We start from the raw sequence: 25,014 nt of genomic DNA, 5'->3' as shown, positions 1-25,014 counted from the left end.
GCCCCGCCGCGGCCGTTGGCGCCCGCCCTCGCTGCCTGGGCCCGGGCGGGGGCAAAATGGCGGCGGGCGGCGGCGCCGGGCGGTGGCTGTGCGCGGCGGCCGCCCTGCTGCAGGCGGCAGCGCTCGGTCCCTCCGCCGCCTTCTCCTCCTCCTCTTCCTCCTCCTCGGCCTCGGCGGGCAGCCCCGGCGAGCTGCGGAGCCGCGTGCGGGTGCTGGGCGGCTCCAACTGGAGCCTGGTGCTGCAGGGCCAGTGGATGGTGGAGTTGTGAGTAGCGGGCTGAGGGGCGCCCCCCGAGGGGCTGGGGTCGGGCTCCTGCTCCGCCGGGTCACCTGCGAGTGCCCGAGGGGGATAAAGTGCCCAAAATTTGGTAACCTGCGGCCGCAGTTATTGTGAGGCGACGCGCCTTGTGCCTGGGACCTTTGTGGGGGCTGGATTTGGTCAGTAGCGCCTGGCAGGAGTGGGGAGCGCTCCCTAAAATCCTCAGCGCTGCTGCTGCTGTGTCCTGGGGGCAGCGGGGCAGCTGTCCCCATGGTGCCCAGGCTGCCAGCAAACACCTCTGTGGCCACAGCTTGGCCGCAGGTACGGAGCTGGTGGTAATGCAGGCGATGGCTTGTGCTTGGAGGCAAGCTCCACCTGGTTCCAGTTACACAGGAGAAAAGGAGCTTGAGGCTTTCTAATACAGCAGTTAAAGAGCGGTTTGGATGCTCGTGTGGCACCTGTAAGCGTGAAATAGGATTTTACTGAGGCGTGCGTGCTGTAACAGTTTCAAACAGAATAAGTCTCCTCAGGAAGGAGACGGCCTGTCAGCACCTCAACTCCCGCTGCCTTGTAAGCACACCGCTGCTTCAAGTTTTCTTCCGCTCGAGTGTTGAATTTGAATTGGTTTGAGTCATTTGGGGGAGGGATTACGGCTTCCCCATGGGCTTTGGTGCTTTGGATGCCACTGGAGTGTCACCAGGGATGGGTGGGGGCAGCCCTGAAATACCTGATCGCAGGCCCAGGGATGCCCACAGCTGTGGCTATGGGCTTGGGCTTGGTTTTGAGCCTTTTTTTTTTTCCACCTCCATTTATCTTGTTCTAACAGATGAGGGAAGTGATAATTTTGGAGTGGGAGAAAATATTTTTTTCTCAAATTTTCTACATTTTTTTTCTCGCATGTCTGACATCCAAGGCCTATATGGAAAAAAGTTGTATGAAGCTACCTATTTGCTCCCAACCCAGTGAATACTGGGGAGGACAGGGGTCACTTCAGGCGACCCGGTGCTTTCTTTTATTTCTAAGAGGAAGTACCTAAGTAACTAGTGGTGCGTGCCCTTGGGGGAGGAAGAAGAGAGGAACTGACTGAAATCAGAAGCGGCTGGGACAGTGAGCAGCCACACTGCTTTGCGTGCCTTTGCTTGAAACATGGGAATGACAGGTAGCTGAGAATAATAATGGTGCAGAAGTTAGCTTTAGTGTAGCTGAACTTGGTACATCGTGCTCTGCCTACTTCTTTTTCTGTTTTGTATACTGTGCTTCACGTGGCAAGGAAACTTGGCTCTCCATGCTGCATTCGGTGGTGCACTTCTAATACATCCTACTTGTGAGGAGGAGCCTTCCTCTCTCCTGAGGATGCTGCTGGTTCTGAATTAAGTCTGAGATCTCCAGTTGTGTCTGAACACTAATTTAAGGTCCTGAATTAGTTTCTTGTGATTCTTACAGTTCTCATATTGACAGATTTTGGCTTCTACTGATTTTCATCTGATTTAGAGCTGGTGGTGTGGACAGGAATCTGGCACTGGAGTTCAGAGGTTCCTCCCATGCTGTGTGGTGGGTCTGTTGGCAAGGATGCAGCATCCTTCATCAAAACTTCATTTGATCGGAGGATCTGCTGTTTATAAGACTTTTAGCAGTATTTCTTCTTATTTTTTAATGCACAAGTTGTTGCAGCATCTCTTTGGAAAAAGAAAAAAAGGTCACTTGTTCTAATTACTGTTTTGAAGCCTTCTTCAAGCAGGTACTCCTGTATAACTGCATTTTCTCCATTTGTGAAAATAGTGTAGGCCAATTACCGTACGCTGCCACTTTATTATTTGTTCTCGGGTGCACAAATGGAGAGACTTAAATCAGAAATAATTTGTTTGCGGGATTTGTAGGGGTAATAGGATTTTTATTCCTTCATCCTTCCTAGCTGAAGTGCGTGTACTTGGCTGACTTCTTGTAAATATTCAGTTATTCGTAGCTGGCAAAACTGCAGGCGCTGGAAGCAATGCTGCGTTTCATTGATAATGTTCTGGATAACTTTGTCTCTGGAAGACATTGCAATGCTTTTTGCTTCGTGTTAATATCACAGCACACAGATCCTCACTGAAATACTTAAACTATGGTGTTGGAGCAAACTTACAAGTTCCCTTCTTGAATCATTTCTACTCCTATTTTCTGCAAAGCGATGTTTTGCTAGCATGAGGAGTTTTCTTCTGTCTTTATTATTGTTTCTCTTGGGAATATAGAAAACTAAATCCTGGTGTTTCGCATTAGAAGTGCATTTTGCATTTGTAAACATAGCTTGTTCCAAGCTTGACTGATCTCTGTTGAACTCCATGTTCTTTTTGAAGTAAATAAGTGTTTATAGTCTTCATGCCTCTGTTTACAGACTAAAGTAACTCCTGCTGGTCCTGCAATACTTCAGGTGTTTGCCTGTTGAGAAGCTCTCTGCTTTGGTTCCCACCTGGGCTGTGAAATGTCTTGGTTCCCTGTAGTTTCAGGGAAGTATTAGCACTGTCTGCTCCAAAAAATGGATGGGTTAACTTTCTATTTTAATTCCAGCCAAGGTTAACATTGGGAGAACAGTAATAATCATAACGAGAATCATGCTTTCAAGGCTAGCTTATAGCCCGTAATTTATTTTCTTATAACTTAAAATGTTTCCCTGCTGCTTTGCAGGCGAGATCATCACAAGGGGTCAGTGCCTGGCAGCTCCCGTTAGCTGCACCACTTCCAAGGGAGTGTGCTCAAAATCTAGCTGAATTTGTACTGCTTATGTGGACTAATGCTTTTAAATAATTGGCCCAAAAGGCTGCATAAATAAACTTGTTAAATAATTCACTGAATTCTTCATAATTAGTGTAACCGAGATTCAGGACTCAGTAAGATTGGGGAGTTTTCTGTCACTTGGGAGAGCATGGTCTCGCATTTCCTCTTGATTTATTAGTATCTAGGCTTTTCTTAGTCCTATTCGTTTAAAAAAAGAAAGTCTGCAGGGAATGCAAATAGAGTTACTAGAGCTGCAGTTTGGTTGTGAAGTGTCTGCAGACCTCCTGAGGTCAGAGAAAGTAACCAAATTATCTTACTCAGTAACTGAGTGTCGTTCCTGTGCTGGGCATTGGCTGAGCAGAAACTGATAAAATGTGAAACTGAAATATCTGTGGTAGCTGATACTTTACTATTGTTGCAGAGATAAACCTGTATGGGGTGGTGGAACTTAATCTGCTGAAGAACTGCAAGAGTTCGCGTTGCTTTTCAGCTGGCTTTTTGTTTTAAAAAGGAACACTCTGTCTTTTTCCAAAAAAAAAAAAAAAGACACTGTGAGTGGAATACAAGTTGAATTGCAGATGGAACTTTAATCGTTTTCTTGGTTTTGAAAGTAGAAAGCTGAATAATTACAGTACATCCAGCCTTGCTTCCCATCTTGGTCTTGAAATGTTTGAACGCGCTTGGTTACTGAGCCGGTTACTGAGGGCAGGGTCGCACTCCAGCTGTTATCCTGGAGGATACAGTTTAATTGTCTCATGGTGTGTCGCAGTACAAGGTAAGCGGTTGCATTTCCCCCTGTGCAGGTGTTACCAGAAGAGATCTGCATGCCAGGTTACCCCAGCACACCCAGCAGGATGGGAGCTCAGCGGGCTGCCAGCAGTGCCTGGTTTGGGTTTTGCCACAAGGTCCAAATCCTGTGACTGTGGCTCTGAAATCATCTGCTGAGCTTCTGTGAACTCTTAGTAAAGCTCAGGCCTAGCAGGACAACATACTGCAAACATGCTGTTGGCCCACAGAAGTCACTTTATAGAAGGAGTTTGAGGTGTGTGCATGACAGCATCTGAGAGGAACCAAACAGTTTGTGATTTATTTATTATTTAAGCCATTTATGTGAAGCCTGGCAGGACAACCTAGGGGGAAACCTCATTTCTCTGTGCTGTGATGTTTGTGATAGGCCTTCAGCAATTTGTGAAAACTTAACAGTTGTGGAGCAACTCCTTTGGGGTTGGGAGATGTTCCGTGTCTGCTTTGGAGGGTTTTGGCATGCTGGAGGCAACTGCTTGTCAGCTTCCAGAGTCTGCAGTGTGGTGCAGTAGTTCTGCACTCATGAAACCTTTGGGAGGTTTCTGTGTGTAACTCAAACAGGAAAAAATCTGGCTTCTGTTAGGCAAGTCTAATACACTTACAAAACTTGTACCAGTAAGGCAAAACTTGATGGAATAAAAGTAATGTCTATTTTACTCTGTTACTGCTATGACCGTTCTACGAGGAGCTGTCTCAACAGTTGCACCTCTAATTTTAATGGTACTCCCAGTCAGAAATGAAGTTGAGAGCTTGGCTTATTTTATGCTTCACAGAAGGAACAGATGAGATGTGTCTTGAATGGAGAAAAATAGACTAAGCAGGACTTTTTTGTCTTGGCTGTTCTGCTGTTTTCTCCTCAGTAAATCCTCTCGTGCCCGCTGCCATAAGATGCTCTGCCTTTTGTTCTTAGATTCTTGCAACTTCCTGAAGTTGCCATTGCAGCAAAATGCAGAACAGGGTTTGGGGTTGCATCTGTTCGATACTGATAGCTGCTGCTGATAGCACTGGAAGGGCAGGTAAAGGAGTCAGTGACATCCTTCCAAAAAGGAGTGCATCGGTCAGTTCCCTAGCCACCTGCTTGAGGTGAGAGGAGCAAGGATTAGCAGTGCTGCCTGTGGAGCTGTGTATCAGTGCAGTAAGTGCAGTTGTTCCCTCTTTACCCATTCCTCCAGCAGTACCAGTGATCGGTGCTTGCTCAGACTGGTTTTACCCCAGCCATCTGTGCAGCTGCTGTGTTTGAAAGCCAAGGCTTGCTCTCCTGTGCCTGTGTATTGCACAAATTGCTGCAAGTGTGAGCTGATGCAGCTTCACATCTGAGACAGACAGACTTGACTTTTCTTGACTTTGAAAGCTTAAAACTTGGCTTCTGGATTGTCTTTATGCCCTCGGAAAGAGCTTCAGGTCTTGCAATGGATTGGAGTGGGAACCAGAAGACACCCGGCCTCTCTGAGACTGTGACTGCAATCCGCTTAAATCTGGTGTTCTTGCAGTGGACCCGACCGGTGAATAGACATTTGCCTCAGGTACGGAGGGGATGCAGTGGATGAGGTTATTTGGACTGTGAAGCTTTGTGCTGTGCAAGAAGCCTGGTAGGGCCACGGGTGAGGTGTGTGTTGGCAGGCATCTGATAAGTACTGCAGTGAGGAGCTTGTCTATGCGTAATTCGCAGGTACGTGGTGTTTTCAGTCAGGTTTTTGTAAATGGTGGAGATTGGTAAATTGCTGTTAAATATGTAACAGCCTACTGAAAACTCTTTCCTCAACCAAGTGTCCAGGACTTGCTTTAAATTCCAGTCGGCTTTGGTTTAACTCGGAAAGACCTGCGTGCTGCTTCCTTGGAGCACCCGGGGGACACAGAGCACAGTGTGAGCAACACCTTAACAGCTAAATGTGTTCCCTTGTGCACAGGGAGCTGGGGGAGGAACAGCCCTAAACCTGGTGCTGCTGCTGCAGTGCTCATCACTTCCTGGCTGACTGGTGGTGGAGTATAACCAAAGAGATTTGGTTGCATCTGCTTTTGTAAGTGACTTGATCGTGGGTCATAAAGCTCGATGGATAGTGACGAGGACTAGTGGACACACGTGGATCTGCTTTCCAGATCCTACTGATACTTTGTGGGTTTTCTTGTTTGCTAGGGTTCTTGGGAGGGAGAAGAACAGTGGTTGTACCATGACTTGTAGAAGTACTAAACAGCCATGGACCAAAAGGGTTCAGTAGAAGCCTGTGTTCAAATCCAATAAAGTAATTGTCATCCTAAGCTTCAGTTCTTCAGGATGCAGAGGGTTTTGGAACCTTACATAAAGGTGACCTAAACATGAAGCGTTTTACTCCTGATCTCACAAAAAGCATAAGGGGAGGTATTTTCAGATTGACAGGCAGAGTAGAGCTTCGGCAATAGAATGGTCTCGTTATTTCCAGAAGGCATCCCCGAGTTCCTCGTAGCGCTTGAAGTGCTGAGTAACCAATGTGGATGCTAAAGCTTCAGAAAAGTGAGGATTTTGAAGCAAGCAGCAGTAAGAACCCTGTAAAAATCTGATCTTCACTGCAAATTGTGTAGGGGCAGGGTATTTCCTGGCTTGCAAAAATTGAATTTGTAATTTCAGGAATATAAAGCTAATATTTTCAGGCAGATGACATATGCCAGTGTCCAGAGTGAGTGGCAGGGACTTGGAGCACTGTGCGTGACTTAGTTCCATCCCGTGTCTGGTACTGATACTGAAAGGAAGCCAAAAAAGCAAGGCCTTGTGTGAAGTTCATTGTTCTCACTACCAAGCAGTGGTAAGGATTTTAGTGCTGCTCCGAGATAAAAGAAAAGGATTCTAATCATGTGAATATTATCTCAACTATGCACATTGAATATTCTGCTTAATTTCAGATAGAAGAAACTCTCATGAATGTCAAATGCAAGCACGAATGTTGATATGGCCAAATTTCCATTTCAAGATCAGACAGTACCTGAAGCAGGCTAAAGGTTAAATTAATCCTGGAAGTCTTGTGGTATGAATTTGACACATCTAGAGAAGCTGGATTTAGAAAGCGTTCCAACTGCTGTCTTTAATTTTAGAGCAACATCAGTAGCGTTATCTGACATGTGGCTTCTTACTTATCAGTCAAACTATTGTAATAAAATGTAGTCTGTTTCTGAAGCACAGTATCTGTCAATCTGTTATTAAAAGCACTCTACAGGCCAGCAGCTCCGCATGTGAGATTTGTTTCCAGCATCTTTTTAAGCGATAGTGACAGGCTGTTTCTTGGCAAGATTAGATTTATGTACTTTTTTCAGGTGCTCTCATAATGAATGATGTTGCTTCAAAAACACACAATATTAGCTTTAATATTTAAAATCATAAATTTCTATTACAGTAAAGTACAGTGCGTATTTTTTAACTTGCATCTTTTTAACATCCAGAGTGCAAGATTTCCTTTTTGAAATACTTAGTTTTCAAGCCCCCTATAAAAAATTTACAAAGCAGTCAGTAAATTCGATTCTACCTCTTCCGTGAGAAGTTATGTGTTCAGATTCAGCCTCAATGACCTGAAACATCAGTGGGTGGCTGGAGAGATCTGTCCCCGGCCGCTGCGGAAGTGAGTGTTCCTGCTCAGAAGGCCACCGGGCAGGGAGAAGTGCCTCTAGGTCAGGGAGGTGGACCCACGGCGTGAGGCAGCCCCTTGCAGAGCTTCGCAGTCACGGTGGGTGCGTGGGCTGGGAAAGATTTGGGGCTCTGCCCACGAGGAAATTTCTATCAGGAATGGAAGAGGAACACAGTAGCACATTTTGTGCCCTGTGACAAGTAGGGTGACTCTAAACCCCCCTACATTTGCTTCCTTGCCTTTTAAAATGTCAGAAGCGTGTCTTATACATTTCAAACCCCAATAAATTTGGGGACACATCTCCTGAGGGTCTCTTAATGTGCATCTCTAAAAGGCGTGGCTGTGTGTGGGGGGGTGACTGCCATGGCTCACTTACACAAGTAGTGAGGCGCAGCACATGTTATCTGAATTGCATGTATGAGCAACTGCTGCAAGCTGCAGAAGTCTGATGTGTTCGGGTAGAAGTGGGGTCCTGTCAAAGTTCAAACACTTTCTGATGCTGTCCTCTCAAATTAGCTCTTCTGTCTTGGTGTTGATGTTATCAATAACTACAGCAAACTTGGCTTGGATAATGCAGTTGGTAGTGTAGAGAACTCAGCTCTTGTAACATGCTTTCTTATTTTGCGGAAATTAATCCTAAGATAAAGCAAAACTTGAGAAAGACAGTCGGTACAAGCAGTAGGAATTTAGTGTGTACTTTCTTCAGATCTCCAAAGAGTGCTAGTGAAAAGGGCATGCTCTGATGTATTGAATAGCGGGCTAAGGCCAACGTAACTCCCAGAAGTTCTGAGGAGTGGGAAATCAATACGAAATGCTGTGTTGAATGAGTACAGCCTGGCTTCAATAATTCAGATAGCTGCCATGAAAATGGATTTATTTTCTATGTAAATAGAATAAATCATGAGTGGTGAGGGTTTTGATATGAATTTCTCAAGGCCGTGGAGATTTGCTTTTGTTTTAATAACATGAGGAGGAACACAGGGGTTGATGCGAAACCTACTTGATTAACTTATTCAGTAGACTTGATTAAGAAGAAGTGCATTTTTTCCTGTAATTGATCTGTTTGTATTTTCCTCTATATGTTAAATCAATTTGAATGTGTACACATATAAGAAAATTAAAATATTTAACCTGTTTTCCCCCTTCAGCTATGCTCCTTGGTGTCCAGCTTGTCAACAGATTGAATTGATCTGGGAGAGTTTTGCAAAAGAAAGTGAGCGTCTAGATATCACTGTGGGAAAGGTGGATGTCACTCAAGAACCAGGTATAGTACGCAGACAGTGTTTTTAATAAAATAAATTATTCAGTCTAAGTGCAACTTAATATCAGGGAGTGTGCTTTATTTTACTGGAGTGCATGGAATGCCAGCCAAGTCAGACATTTCTAAACCAACATAGTGCTCTCCACATCTTGCTTTTCTGCATAGCTCACATCTGTGTGTGTAAGTGTTTGAAAGGGTAACTTGAAGAAATTGTGGGGGAACAATCTGCCCTTTCACTGTATTAAAAGGGGCTTACTCTCTGTTTTAATCCAGTGGAAGCTGTTGCCCACCTTACTTCTTTCCCCTCCAAAGTGTCTGGAGAAGCATCCAGTTCTGTAGCTTCCAGTTTCTGAGAATTTCAGGATGCGGTAGCATTACCACAGTATTAGCCTCCTTTAATAAGTTTTAAACTGTTTTGCATTACAGTGCTGTTTTACTGTCATGTTAAATTGTAGTGGTGCTTTTGAAGTGCAACCTTCATTGTTTTTTTTTCTGATTTGCTGCATCTATGCAAATACACTTACAAACAGGATATCCTATCTATCCACAGAAGCATAAATACAATGTTATTTGTTCCTGCTCTAGTGACTCCTTTCAAAATTTTGAATGCATGTTTCTGTAAACAGTACCAACGTTATTTTTTTTTCCAACTCTACATCTCTGAAGAACGCTTCATGCTTGTTTTGGCTTTGAGTGGATAAAAGATTTTGTCAGCAATATCAGAAGATTGACAGCAAGAGGCGTTACTGGACCAAAAAGATTCCTAGAGCTTTAGGATTTTTTTTGTATTAAAGTATGTAAAAATGTGTTTTGTTTACTTAAGAACATGACAAACAAGGTAGTTTTTTAAAATTAACACTAGGTGGATGAGTTAAATTGCTTAAAACCAGAGATTTAAATTCACAAGAAAATGCCAGCTGTTCTAGCCATCGTGTTGGTTAATGTTTTGTTTAAAAACTTATAGGTAGACAAAAACTGATATCAAAAAGCTGTTGATGTGGGGCATTCCTCTAGTGCAGATACTCATCAATAACAGATTAAAAAAATGTGAGTTTGAACATTAATATTTTTACACAGGTGAAACTTAAAGCCAACTTCTGCTTCTTCTCCGTAACAAAGCAGGGCTTACTCTGGAGTTAAGGCTGCAATTGGGGATCCATTATAATCCCATCTTGTTATTTTCTCCCAATTAGATAGGGATTCTTTGCTTACGTGGTGTTCAAATAAGAGGATTTCAGTCTTGATTATGGCATTAGGATGTGAGTAACTTAAAAATGCCCTTTCAAAAGTGAGGATGTAAAAATAGAATATTTGGGATTCTGAATGGAATTAGTCTACCTGGTAAAGGATTTGAATGGGTGTGTTGGGACCTTAAGGGATCAGGTACTTGAGATTTCTTTTGGTGAAAACGAATGTGTGCAGAGCCACATAAAATGCCATTGCCAAACCCTGCAGGGGGAAGCAGCCATTCATGGTGCTTAATTATAACAGATGCCCAAAGAATGAATCCATCAGAGCCTTAGTGGATTTACAGCATGCTTCAGTCGCTTGATGTAGTAGTCTGAAAGTGCTTATTCCTTCCTTGTCTTTTCTGTTGAAACACCCAGTATTTCAAGAGTAAGTAATGGAGGTGCTTCTGGCTCACAAAGTTCCTGGTATTTGGGGTGCCTTTTTTGTGAAGTTCCCAATCACAGCATTGACAACTATTTAAAACAAAATTTCTTGGGTCTTCCATAATCTTCTTCAAATATTTCCTTGTTGAAAGCAGCAGTATTTTTAGATGGCTTCTATATTCTGTGTATTTTGGAGTGGAAATGCAAATAATTTTTTTCCCCCCAGTCTTGGTTGTCTGTTGGCTACTTGATGGGCATGTGCCAGGGTGTGATTTGCAAACACATGCTGAACTGTGTTTGAAGTTAAACTGTTACCCAGTTCAAGTTAGGATTAAGCATGCACCAAAACAACTTGCTGTATGTTCTTAGCTTTTTGAAGATGACTTGCATCTGATTTTGCTGACCTATGGACGTGTGTGAGATTAGCACAAAACCTTCATCTGAAATGTTGGGATACTTCAGTGCACTTGGCAACAGATTTTGTTTTATGCTTTGCATTGTTCATGCTAAGACCATTGGTACTTGCTCTAGGATAGGTTACTGGTAAAAAGGGATTTAGGCTGGCTACTTCATTTTGTTTGCCTGCTTAGTCCTTGATAGGATTTCAGAGTCTTTCAGTGTTTCTGTGACTGTGCTCTTTATAAGCTTATAATATTCTTTACAGTTCTCTCCACCTTTTTTTTTTTCGTGTGTGTGCTGCTATTCTTTCTGCTTCATTAATTTCTTCTGTTACACTTGTGCTTTTGTTTATTTAGTGTCTCCCTGTGCTGGTGTGGCTTTGAACTGCTTTATAAGATTTCCTGCCATCCTGCCTCCTATAGCAATAAAAGCAGAAAGCTGAAAAATGAGGATGCCTAGTTTTATGGAACTTTAAAGAAACTTGTATTTGATTTAAACATATTCAAAAATGAAACAAACAACAACAACCCACAAGCCTTTTTTGCTAGTTCTGTAGGGGGTTTCACTCTAGAATAATAAGCATTAGTACTGAAACCTAAAAATACCTGGCTTAATTCAATTTAACAATAAGGACCTAGAAACGTCCAAAACATTGTCTTGCTACAGTTGTGTGTGAGAGAGATGGGTTGTACAGCATACAAGGATTATTTGGAAGAAGCAAACAAGCAAATAAGATTACTTTATTTAATTACTTTAAGTACCTGAAACTTACATGCGCAGCTCTAAATCATTTAAAATCAAGCAGAGGATGAAATAAAACAGTGGGCTGGAGTTTGCAAGCCTGCATTGCTATGTTAGTGGCCCAACTTTCTAGATGGAGCAGTGGGGATCTGGATGAGGCTGCACACAGGCGTGTAAGCGTGCAGGATTCTGAAATAAGGGTGCGTTTGCGTGGCTCATCTTCTTGGTTGGGGGGAGCACTCCCAATCTCATCATTGCACACGGCTGAAGACAAACAGAAATTAATTCTCTGTAGAAAAATGATCTTGTAGTAAGCCTTCTACAAGGCAAACATTTTACTTAATTTGGCAACAGTGTTTAGCGGCTGTTAGTTTATGGCATGTCTGATGACAAGCTAAACTTTCTTTACAAAATGGTGGTAAAAGCTATGCAGTCTGCTCTCTAGTATACAGATAAAGATCTGTAAGTACTTACAGGTAAGTCAAAATGCTGGGGAAATTCTGCTTTACTTAACTGATTGATGTGTTTTTTTTCTTTCCTTTCTTTCTAGGCTTGAGTGGTCGATTCTTTGTAACAACACTTCCTACAATATACCAGTAAGTACATAATACTAAAAACAACTGTCTATTTCTGTATGTTTTATTTTTTCCTGTCCTGTTTGTACAGTGACATGGAAGACATGATGTACAACTGGCTTATCTCACTTGGTCAATTTTTAAAACGTTTTTCAGGAGCTCGGTGTGTTTATTGGACATCAAGTATTTTTAATTTATGGTGGAAGGTTTTCCTACAAACAGTTTTGTACCTAGATAAGTGATGCTTTTCCAGTCTGAAAAGAACATTGGATAATATGTAAGAACTGATGCAAGTCTGCAGTATTGGCTTCTAGAAAGCTCACTATATGTGAGCAGAAACACTTGACCTCATTGAAGTGTCACTTCAATTTCTCATTTTAATAACAGTTGGTACAAATCCTATGTAAAACACTACAGAAACCTTTCACTAAGCATGTAGCGCTGCTTCTGTTACTGTTAATTCTTAATCTATTGACTTTATATTGGTATTTATATTGAATGAGTCCTGCTTCTTGCCTGTTTTACACCGTAACTCTGAAATATAGGTGGCAATGAAGGAATATTGACTTTCAGTTTCAGTTTAGGGTATTGCTAATGGCTCTGATTATGTTAACAAAGTCCTTACCTCAAGACTTCCCTTAGATTAAGTGGATTTGCTAAATTCTCTTGTTACCAGTACTGTTTATAAACAAATCAAAAAGGGTGTTTCCTGTGTCTTCTTCAATGAAGGATGAAATCCTTTAAATGGAGAACTCTTTATTAAATCATGGTATTGAGTTGTACAACTATAGATACATGTATGCACACTTCTGATTCTGAGATGTGTCTAAAATTAATTTAATTAACTTCCTGTGCTTTATATTCAGTACAGAGTGATTTTTTTATTTAAGAATAATAGGAATTTTTAATAAACAGCAAAATCTCATTTTATTGAAAATCTGAGACCATCTATCAGATACTAAAAAATGTTTTCAAAACGTTAAAAATCCTTGGGTACTCAGCTTCCTGAGCAAGTTGAATCTGTGTACATAGTATGCTTTGTTTTTTTAATTTTTTGGCGGGGGGGAAGAATGGCAGAATGGAGGGTTACATTTTTCCCATACAGTTTATGCACTAAGTTAATGTGAATTTATGCTTTTTAGTGCAAACAATGGAGTATTTCGCAGATACAGAGGCTCACGCACATTGGAAGACCTTCAGGGTTATGTTTTAGAGAAAAAATGGCAAGCTGTGGAGCCAGTAGCAGGATGGAAGTCCCCGTCTTCTATAATGTAATACTTTGTTTTATCAACAACAAGTATGTTTTGTAGCTCATCATTCATTAAGGGTGCTTTGCTGACAGCTTGTTCCCTAGACAAGTAGGCTTTGTAGAAGCAATCCTTATTGACAGCCTGCTATGCAGTTTCTCACCTTTAAAAGCAGTTTATTTTCTGCACTTGATTTTGTCTGTGCCTGCTGAGGTTTGTTGATATTACGTCTGAAAATATGGGGGGGGGGGGGGAGGGGGAGGGAAGGGAGGGAGGGGGAGGGAAGGGAGGGAGGGAGGGAAGGTATAACCACTGAGCATTTCACAAGTGTCAGTTCTACTACTTGGTAAATAATTTTAAATGTATGTTTATGTAGATTATTTCTGGTCACTTGCAGCAGCAGCTTTAAGGTTTTTACTTGTTTAAAAGGAACTCTTGTGTCTTCCTTTGGAATAGGAGACTGGTAGTGCTTTCACAGTATGCTTGTCTCCAGAATGTTGAGTTTGCTTTGAAATTGCATAGAGTGCTTGTGTGCTGTAAAAGGTAAACCAAACATATGAATGCCCTGTTCGTTTCATTTTGACTAAAGCTATCATGTATAAATTTATATGAAAGATCCGGTGTCTGTCCTTATTTCTCATCTGAGAATGAGGAAGTATAGAATACTTAGTAATGGGGAGAGGAGCTATAGGGCTGTGTGCTGCTGTGAGCTGGGGAGAAGGTGCACAGACTGCTGATATTTTGCGATTATGCTCAAATGCTATCTCAAGCTACCGTTTCCATGCTTTCCATTGAGCCAGCTTAAATGAACATAATATAGAGAAGAATGCTTTGTTTGCATTAGCTTCCTTCTATCGATTCCTAGGGGCTGAAACGGTATCAGAAGTGCAAAAGCAGAATCTTGCTGTTTTTTTGTTTTTTTTTTTTGGATAGTTCACTTTATATATCTTAACTCTTTACTTGTCTTAGAACATGTTCTTCCCTCTTTTTTTAGGATGCATGGTATGGCAGGGCTATTTCACTTCTCTGGCTGGATCAGGGTAAGTAACTATGTGGTAGCATATTCCATACCCCTCTTTATTCATGCTTAGAATAATATTCAGTTTAACAAGTCAAAATCTAATTGAATACTTTCATTACTATTTTATGAGACTTTGATTTTTCCATACATTTACTGTGCATTGGATGTATAGCGTCTTTGCACTAGAAGTTTTGCAGTGCTAATAGACAATAGCCTCCATGCCAAAAATTGTAATTTGATTGTAAAGATTATCATAAATAGTGAAAATGCTTACTTGTGTTATTATCTTTGTATAGTTAGTATTCTGTCAAAATGTGCTAATACCAAATTGATGAAGTATTTTTTGACAGCTGCAGCAGGTGTGGCCGTGTGCCTCAAGAATACATTTAGTATCTACCAGTCTCTGACCTAATCCTATTCATAAAAATTATTTCCAGATTCATTTTAGAAGTTGTAACTCATGCTCTTCTGCTTTGTGTCTACATCTAATCTGTTGTGCAGACGAACAGAGTAATGGCCTGATTCTTCAATAAGAATTTTTGCATCTGAATTTCAAACTATCAATAAGATTGACATAAAAACAAATCTGGACGTTTTAATTACCAGAAGTAAGGGAGAAATGCTTAGCATACAGTGAAGTGTGCTTTGAACTTACAGAACATTTCAAGATACTTCTGTTTGGGAGATATCAAAGTTTTTCCTGTAGTATGCAAATGCAAAAGTGTCTGAAAATTCTCAGCAATTTTGGTTGGGAAATATTATTTCTTAAGATCATCAGGTGTAGCCGACTATCTGTAGCAAAACAAGTCTGAATATTGTAATATCCACTTCAAAAGGTAGTAGGGAGTTTGAACAGAGTTTGTAGCACTTCCAGTAAGCATCTAACTATCTCAAAATCAAATAAAACTTTCCATTATTAGGTTTCCCATGCAAGCTATCTTTGATTATTTCTTTCGTTGGATAGTATTAACTTTTTACAGCCTTCTGGCTTTTCTCTTCCTTGGTTGCTGTGCAATGATGTTTTTCTTGTCTAGTTTCCTTCCTGAAAGATTACAGTCTTTTTCTCAGAGCATTTAATTTGCTTTCCACTCTAATACATATTTCAACTCTACATTTCCTCACTCTTCTTCCTGTACTATCCTTGCATGTGGTTTAATAAACGTTGGGTGCTGTTCAGACATTAAGGAGCTGGGAGGGGACACAGACAAATAAGTTTCAATATTCCGTAGATGTTGATTGTGGTTTGTTTTCTAATGGCGATACTCTCTTCAGAGAGTAATGTTATAATTTACTTCCTACCGGACAATCTGACTTGATGTGATGCTTGGTTCAAGCCAATAAATCTGTAGGTTTAAATAACAGAGCTCAGTTTCAGTGAAACTATGATGTTGTGTTCCAATTAGTCTCTTTAAATATAAAGAGAAAGCACTTATTTTGTATCTGTGTAGAATGTGTGGCTCTTTTTAAGAACTGAAGAGCTTGAGCAGGAAATAAATGGCTGCATTTTAGTTAATGAATGAATTCCCAAATGGAAGTATTTGTTTTTATCTTGTGCAAACTCAAGCACTTACCATTCTTCTTCCAAGCTATAATTCTTATCCCAGGGATAAAGCCCCTTTTAAGGATCTGTCTTTTCCTTGGTGGTGTGCTTGTAAAGTGGATATAAAATGACACCTGCTTTGAATCTGCTGTGATTGATTTTTTTGGTTCTGCAATGTTTAAGTTCTAAAATACTGTTGTAAAATTGGCTGTACTGGTGTTCTGTCATCCTCGGGTATGCTTACTATATGGTCTCCTCCCTGCAGCAGAGGCTGTAAAAATAGATGTATGGGTTCATGCCATAGATTCATCTAGCACATTAATCTGTCTTAAGCAGCTGCCACCTTCTTACAGAATATAAAATCCTAGAATGTTCTGATACGTTCTTGTATGCTCTGAGCATCCCTTATGCATCTATCCGCAGTAAGATTACATGCAGTGCCTTTTAATGTGAAAACTCAGTAAAGCAAAACAAGATTTAATGCTATCAGAAGAATCCTAATATGACATTTAAAGAATGGCTGGTGCTTGAGAGGGAAGACTTCAATATAAATGCTGTTATGAAGGGTCTTAATTAGGTGTCAATTTATTTAGTGGTGACAGCAGTATCAATGCTGTGTGGTGTTTGGTGTGAATTTGATAAATACCTTCTCATTTCCAGCAAATTCATAGCTACCTCACCGGCACTCTTGGAATTCACGTTTGGATGTCTTATGCAATCTTTATCTTGGCTACCTTGTTGATTGGCCTGTTCCTGGGTTTGGTAAGAGAGCGTATTCCTTCCTTAGTTACCTAGAACTGCTTTGCATTACCTTTGGTGGAAGGGGGAACAAAAACTTCACTGATACCCTGCAGCACCTGATTCTAATTGTTTATTAATTGCTCATTATTGTACTGAAGGATTGCATGTGTGTGATCAGAATGGTGTCTAAAGACTCCAGCTTTCTAAAAGCAGGCTTTGTGGAATGATTTTTGTATTAGCTGAAATGGGGCTGTATTTGTGGGAGTTACCAATGCAGGTTTGCTGTTGCACCATTACTTAAGATGAAAGGATGAACATCTTTTCTAAAAAGCTTTGAAGATACGGTGTTCTTAACTGACCTACTCTATTTGAAGCCATTAATGTTGTGGTAATGTATGCAGTATCAATACATGTGAACAAATGCTTTTTTTATTGTACAATTAAAACAGCTGCATCTTTTGAGATGATAGACTTCATTGTCAAATAAATGCAAATCAAGGTAACATACCTAGAAGTAAATGATAACGATGATTTTCAATTTAAAAAAAACAAACTCCTTCTTCCACTTAACAAAAAAAGACCACCAAAACTCCCATCAGAACACCCCCTGCAACCCACTATAAAATACACACACACAAAAAAAGGAAAAAGTTGAGAAAATATAAACCTAATCTTCCTGCCTTTACTGAAAAGCTTTTCTGTGACTGAAATGTAGTTTTTATCATTGTATCATTTATCTCTTTTCTTTCCTTTGCACTGTTCTTAACATGTGACAATGAGACACTAAGGTTTTCCCTTGCATTTTGACTGTATGTGTTCCACTCTGAGGCTGCTTTAGCAGAAAACCAAAAGGTACAATAGAGCATAAAAGGTGGAAGTACAGATTGTGTATCAGGGAACTGGGGAGTGAGAATTGAATAGCATGCTAAAATATAGAAAATCTTGACCAAGAAGTTTTCTGAGGTTTTAAATAAAGATCCTCAGCTATGTTCTGGGCATCTCTTCTGAAGATGCAAAGCATTTTCAATGCTGAATAAATTTAAGGAAATAGGAGGCCGAAAATGTGGAGTGGAAAGCAGAGTATGTTGGTTCATATACAGAGATAGCACTTTCTTTCCAGTGTTTTTAATTTAGCTCCTTCAGGCAGCTCTTGCCTATGAGCCAGATAATGCAATTTTCTAAATTTTCATTGTATGTTTAAAAAGGATGAGTAGGTCTTTGCACATACTGTATATTAAATTATCAAAAAAACACACATAGCCTTTGTTCATGTCTAAGTATCTAAAATTACTTGCCACTTAGTGAATACTTATGTATTTAAATGATAGCATATTAATCTTTTTGTAAAGTTTTTGTAAAGTTCTGCTTTCTAAGAGCTGCTGCTACCTAAAGTATCTTGAAATTCTCTGAAGTAGGAACAAATAAATCCAGAATCAGTGCAGTACTAAAGTGATGAAGATGAACAATGAAGTATCCCAAATCAGTATTTCTTCTCAACATCAGCTTGCCAATTATATTTATACACAGGGTACGAATATAATAGTGCAGGGGCTGCTGGGATGAAATGCATATTTGTTAACAAATGCTTTTTTCCCCCCCTTTACCCAGATACTGGTCTTGATTTCAGACTGCCTTTGTCCATCAAAGTCAAAATACAGAACTGAAACATCTGGTAAGAACTCCTGAGCGGGTGGGATTTTGTAGTTTTAAATGTACGTTTGTGGGAGGGAGGGCAGTATGCTGTCAGGCACTTAAATCTGACCCAGTAAACCAGGTATACATTATGATCACCCTGTGACAGGGATTGTCACACTGTGTCAGGCTCTATTTAATCAGTCAAAGCATCTGCCCGGTAGCAAGGAAGACAAAAATACTATTACTAGAGCAACAAAAACCCTCAGCACTTCATTCATACTTCCACAAATGTGAAGAGGCCAAATGCATTCAAAATGAGGAAGTCTTGAAGAAATATACTGGGTTTTGTTTATTTTATGCAGCTGTATCTTCATTAGATTTGTTGCTTAAATATAAAAGGAATTTGCTTTGGCAGGACATCTCTGCGTCCTATTATGCACTCTGTATGTTGCCTTAGGAGATGCAACATTCTGAACCTATACCATTTTTTATCTAAATTGTGGAAAGAAGGGGAAAGGAGGTAGAGAGAATCAAATCTAGAGACTGCAGGAAATAATAAAGTGGCGTAATAAATGCCAGAACTATAAAAATTCTGTATCTGACATCGCTGCCAGTTGAACAGACCTTGGCAGCATTTTATCACTAGTCACAGATCAGACCCGGTTGCAGTGTTGAGGCTTTAAGCGTCCCTATACGAGCTTCGTGCGGAAAGATTAGAACAATGGTGTTTCTAGGTCTGCGTCCATTACACAAGGCTGTTTCTTATCACACAGGTTGGGGGGAACTGTTTAGTCTCTTGCGTGATTAGAGGTTACCTTTTTTTCTGCCCTGCAGCATATAAAACCAAATTTTCATCTGGAAAACTAAAGTTGTTCACTAAGCTCACAAGGAAGTAATACATGGTGTGAGGCATTGCATCCTCTTTAAATAAAAAGAAAATAAATCTCTTCCTGATCCTCAGTGAGGGGGCTTCAGGCCAGTGTTCTGTACCCTAGGGAATGGGAGATAAAAATTTGCACACAAAATGAAGTCTCCTGTAGACACCAGATGTGTGTTAAGTTCCAGAACACCTTGTGTGGTGATTGTTCTATCAAGTGGTGTCAAAACTGAACAGTAATTAAACGTTTCCTTCATAACTGTGTATATTTGTGTGTGCTGGTTTGCAGTTCAAGATGAAGATAACATCTGTGATACTTACCAGGAAGATTGTAGCCAAATTTTAGATTTTTAAATATGCAGAATTACTGTCTTTAAAATCACTATCAATAGAAAAACCATACTGGTGCAGTATGCTGTCCAGTGGGCTGATTGACTCAACAGCAGCCATTACCTGACAGCTTACCGGTATCTTGTCTCTTTCTTGTCGATTTCTTTGGTAATGATGCCTTTTCAAGGAACCAAGCAACATGGATCTTGTCACTCTGTGGAACCAAATGAAAGCCTGATATGCAGGAAGAACAATTGATGATGAAAGAGAAATTCTGCTGGAGAAATATTTGAAATAATTTAATAATAAAGGAAATATAACGTCATACAAAAGTTTTCAATAGTAAAGTTCATTAATATTTTAGTATTGTAACATACTGCAATGTTCATGATGTATTTCATATAAACAGTGGTTTAAATTTTAAAAGCATTGTTTGGAGAGTCAATCTAACATCAGTATTTGAAACTCTTTTGTTTAGAAGAAGCAATTACGAAGGAGAATGTGGAGAATGCAGCATTAGAAGAACCAGAGGAGGCTGCTGAGCTTTCTGCAGATGATGCAGAAGAGACTGCAGAGGCGAAAGACCTCTCAGATGAAGAAGATGCAGTGAATTCAAGTGCTGGTGACTCAGAAGAGGATCTGGAGCTTGGAAAAGAATCGGGAGAAGAAGAAACAGAAGATCTGAGTGAACAACCTTTAGCTGCTTCAGAGACTGAAAGCTCAGTAAGACAGCGTAAAAGTCAGGTGGCTGACAATGGACTATAGTTGTTCAGTGGTGTATTTTGTACACTTGGACCAAAGAAGTATCGGACCCTGGGTCTGAAGCTGAAGCTTACACTTGATTTGTCACTTGTGTTTACGCAAAACTTCTGCTCTTTCAGCAGGCTTTTCTTTTTTAAGATAGTAATTACTCATTGAGTTTGTTTTATAAGTATATATACTGTTTATTGTATAACTTAGCCATGACAATCAAATTAAGTGTATTATGTGTGTATTGTGTTCGAAGACTTTTAAGGGAAAAGGGAGGCGGAACCAAGTCTCAGTTTGCCGCCTATAAAGTGGTCATCTGTGCTTGTGCTCCTCTGTAAGTACTGTCCAAGAGGAGGACTTCTAACTCTGAAGTAGCTTGGCAGGGCTGTGACTCTTCTGAATGTTTGTTTATTCCAAATGCCACAGAAGCACCAGATAAGTGATAACAGCAGTGAAAGAAGGCACCTTATGAGTCTTCTGTTGAAAAATGTGGTGTAGGATGGGTTTATTTTTATCACTTTTAACTGAAGCACCTTTATATCTTTCTTAATGTTTGTTTTGAAAGTATATCATGCGGTGCGCCTTGTGCTCTGATTAGCATGGCCCCAAATTTTTCAGGCTTTGGTAATTCAGAGGCATGCTGCATAGCTCAAGCTTGTCAGCTGAGATTATTTTTATTTTTTTTAGACCCAAGGAGTTTTGAGTAATCAAAAGCTTCAGGCCCAGAAAGAGTGGCAGCTAGATGCTTAAAACGTGTAGTACTTAAAGTTTAAAGGCAATTATTTTGGTCAGGGAAAACTGCCAAAGCGTGACTCTTTCTTTAAGGGATTGTAGCAAGAAATACTCATTCTGCAGCCAGTAAGTTGCATATTCCTTGCCAATACAAGCTTGTGATGTGCAGCGCAGTTCTGCTGTTTCCAACCCAGAACAGTTTTGGCAGAACTCAAGCCGCTTTAGTAATATTAATTGAGGAGGCATTTAAGGCTTCACCTTTGTCACTAGAATCAGCACATTGGGGAAAGGGAGGAGCAGGAGCGAGCAGCAAGGAGAAGCTTTTGGTTTTTGCTGATTATATCAAGATAAATATGTATTTATGGAACTGTATAAAGTGAAAATGGCTTGGCAGGTAGACAGGATTAGGTGTGATTAGAGGACTTAAGTCATTAAAGATACCAGTATTTCCCTCCTTTGGTTGACTTGTTTAATACTAGATTTTTTAGGTAAGGAATATCTACAGTAAGACCTTGTATGTTATATTCCTGATTGGATGTGTGATCATGTGTGTAAGATGTCTTAATCTTGACTTCTTTTATATTATGTATATTTATGTATATTGCATAAACCTTGCTAACATGCATGAATTTCATCTTGTTCTTCTAGAATAATCAGATGAAATCATTTCTCTTACTAGAAGAGAAGTTGCAAGTGCAAAATGCTAGTTTCCTTTGAGACTGAGATTAATAGGGCCAATTTGTCTTGACTTTTTTTTTTTTAAATGCTCGTAAAGAGCATATTTACTAAGAAAGCTTAACTTTTGCTCTCTGCGTCCTGTTACGTATTGAGTCTTGGAACCATGTAGCAGAAGTTTGGATTTTTTTTTCTTTACACAAAATTACACTGCATGCATTGAATATGAATTTTCTTTAGGAGTGCTCTCTGTGCTGAGGTTGAATCTCATTCTACTCTAGTGGAGATGTATAAAGATGCTTTCACATATGTGGAGACATACAGATGTTAATATGTGTACATCGCACTGTAATGAGAACAGTTGGTTTATCTTGTGTAATCTGTGCATTCTTCAATGTAACTAAGAAACTATAGAAGCTTACAGACAGCAGACCTCAGTATCAGTTGAGGTACGTAGCTATTTTTTTTCCTCCAAACTAAGCATGCATTTGTAAAAATTAAGAAGACTTCTGTCGCTACCTTAGAGTGGAGGGAAGAACTACACACATAAAAGTTCAGAGTACAGTTTTGTTGTTTCCAGGACACATTTGCTTTTTTTCCATTTATCTGTGCATCAGGAGCTCATAAAATCCTAAAAGGAAAACAAAACTTAGGTATATTTCAGGAGACAAGTAGGAACCAGTGTTAGGTGAATTTCTCAGATAAGAATTGATACAGCCCTTCAGTCGTGGATCCAAAGCTACTGGACTCTGAAAAATATGAGGGACAGTATCTGGTGTAGATTGAGGGCGTTGATGACTTTGCTTGGGTACCAAAGAGGATGTTTTAAACTGCACAGGGCCTTGTGATACTCAGTGTGTAGGAGGGAACATGTCAATATTAAGTTTTGATTTGATTTCTTTTCATTTCCAGAATAGCATGGAGCCAGTCATCTAAATTCTTCTCTAGCTGTTTAAAGGGACTTGACTCTAAAAGATACGCAACATCCATATACCTCACAGTTTGTCTTATGCTGCTGAGAATTTGAAGTATTTAAAGTATTAAAAAGTTACATGTTGTCAGTGCTCAAGATGAGGTATTGAGGCTTCTTGAATGTTCAGACAAAGAACATGTTCTCACAGGAGTTGTACTTTGTTAAGGTGTCTTTTGAATTTAAAACACAAAACACAAATGAGACTGTGACCTAGCAGATACAGGGTTTCTGAGATGCTGTGAGAGAAAGATCTGAAGTTGCTGCTGTGTGATGATTTTCTGGAGTCTCTGCTTACAGATCTTCTGTTCTTGCATGTCACTGTTAGGTTTGGATTACTTAATGTGAGGTTAGTATTTTCCATCTTCACGGATCTAACGAGATCACTCTATGCAGGGATTAAGTTGTCAGGCAGCAAGTGGCAGTGGTGCATCTCTTCATAGATCTCTTGTGAATCTGGAAATGAGCAATAGTGGGCTTCTAAAGCTTCTCAAACAACATAACATGTATGTTATTGCTCCTGTGTTTTTATCAATAAAATAGGAAATGTTAATGCGAACTTGGGTTTGACTGTATTTAACATGTATCGCAGAATCATTACAATTTTTTTAAAATTTTCACTAAATTATTAGTGAAAAAAATAGAAAAGCAACTGCTCTGCAACCATTTACATCCAACTTGGTTTAACATCTGCAGTAAAAATACTGTTGCATGATATCAAAGATATTGAACTTTAATACTGTGTCTTGTATACAGTAAGGAATAAGAAGCAGATACTCCAAAAGCTACACTTGTGCTTAACAGAAAGACCACTAGTTCTGCAGGAAGAGTGTAATGGCAGCGTACATTCCAGAATCAGTTGTTTTTCACTGGAATACATTTTAAATGAATCATACAGGTATAGTAGAGATCAGATGATTACAATTAAAATATTAAAAGATTAAATTTAGTATGTTTCTTTTTAAAAAGTCAGTATCAACCTTTTATGCAAGCTGAGCATTTTGTCATCTGTCTCTGTTGTGATTAATCTTTTTTAAATGGAAGTTGTTCTTGCAATCCCAGTACAGACAAAATGTCCTTGGAGAAGCTGCTGTGAGCACTGTTCAAAATGTGTAGAGTTGTTAAGTGTAAGGCTGGTAAACCAGAGATATATGTCAAAAATGACTTAAGATTTTTGAGAACCAATTTAAATTTCAAATAGGATATGTACCGCTTTGAAAAATAGTCCCTGATGGATCTGAATATGAATGCTTTAAGTTGCTCAAAAAATCCAATGGGTTACTTTTTAAAGAGGCTAGAAATGCAGCTTTTCAAAACTGCTGTCCTCAAGATTTGAATGAATCATGTATGCAAGTCCTGGTGTACTGTGTATGCTGCACCCATGCTGGGCAACGCTTGTTCTGTGGGATTTCTTCATTGAAGTGTTACACAGAATTGTCTTTCATATAAAAGTTTTGCAGATTTCTACTATGGGTATTTTTACTAAAATCCATATAAATTTTGTATTTACAATCTTGCTGTAGTTCTCATTTTTTCAGTGTATAGATAGCTCATCTGTTTAACAACTTTAATACTGATCTTCTGATTAATAATGGTTTGTGACTTGCTTCTGAAGATTCGTCAGAACTTTATGAAACAAACCTTCATACTGTCAAGCAGTTTTCTTTGTATGCAACTGCAAAAAATGTTTGGGAACACACCTAGATCTAGACTTTGGTATAATAACTGTGGGCTGAGCAAACTTTTGAAGGTATAAAATGCAGCTGGGTAAATGGAGACTGCTGAGCAAAACAGTGTAACTGTGAACCCTTGATGGTTGTCACCTCTACAGGTTATTTTTTTTTTGGCTAGTAATCTACTGTCTAACCATGCAAACAGTGCTAGCGCTCTCTGGGACTCGGAGGACAGCTGTACACATCTCCCTACTTATCTGTGGCATCTTTCCACCTTATGTGGGGTCAGGAAGGTACAGACCTAAATCTTTCCTCTTCTCACAGTTCTCAGTGAGCAGGTACTACTAAAGAAACAAGCCTGGGTGTACTGGAGGGAGAAGTGATGTTTTGTGACTACCAGGAAATGTTGCTTCAGCATATCTGGGTGATGTGAATGACAGGATCCAGTACGCAGTTGGATTTATCAGGTGAGTTTCCTGGGCTGCCTCTCTGCACAGAGCAGAACTGCTCTATGGGTGGGGTAATCTGCAATTCACTCTTTCTTTTCCACATTGCTGTGGAGCCAAAAATGATGCTGTGAACCTTCTTGTAGATCTCCCCTGCGTTGTTTTCCTTGTACCCAGTCATGTGGGTCCTCCTGGGAACTGTTCTGCTTGATGCTCCAGCCTCACTGCACCCTGGTGGTCCCCAGACTTCCCAACTGACTTCCCAAAACAGACGTTCCTGGAGGTTGTTTGGGCCACCTACTTGCTGTTCCTGGGTGACAATAAACTGTCTTCATTTATACAACGAAGCCATTGTCTTTGGATCAGTCTCATGCTGAAGTC

At 40.0% G+C, this 25,014-nt stretch overlaps 1 protein-coding gene across 1 annotated transcript; it reads left to right on the top strand.

The window, feature by feature from the left end:
- The first annotated feature begins 18 nt into the window (after window positions 1-18).
- TMX4 (thioredoxin related transmembrane protein 4) lies at window positions 19-23,073 on the top strand. Its single transcript, XM_068675390.1, has 8 exons — window positions 19-265; window positions 8,556-8,671; window positions 11,972-12,017; window positions 13,139-13,267; window positions 14,238-14,283; window positions 16,465-16,566; window positions 18,154-18,217; window positions 19,866-23,073. The coding sequence occupies exons 1-8, from the start codon at window positions 57-59 to the stop codon at window positions 20,150-20,152; spliced, it is 999 nt and encodes a 332-aa protein (XP_068531491.1). The 5' UTR covers window positions 19-56; the 3' UTR covers window positions 20,153-23,073.
- The last annotated feature ends 1,941 nt before the right edge of the window (window positions 23,074-25,014 follow it).

The sequence above is a fragment of the Anas acuta genome, chromosome 3 (assembly GCF_963932015.1).
Source record: "Anas acuta chromosome 3, bAnaAcu1.1, whole genome shotgun sequence".
Lineage (NCBI taxonomy): Eukaryota > Metazoa > Chordata > Aves > Anseriformes > Anatidae > Anas > Anas acuta.
The sequence above is the reverse complement of the archived record's forward strand: the minus strand, read 5'-3'. Positions and strand labels throughout refer to the sequence as shown.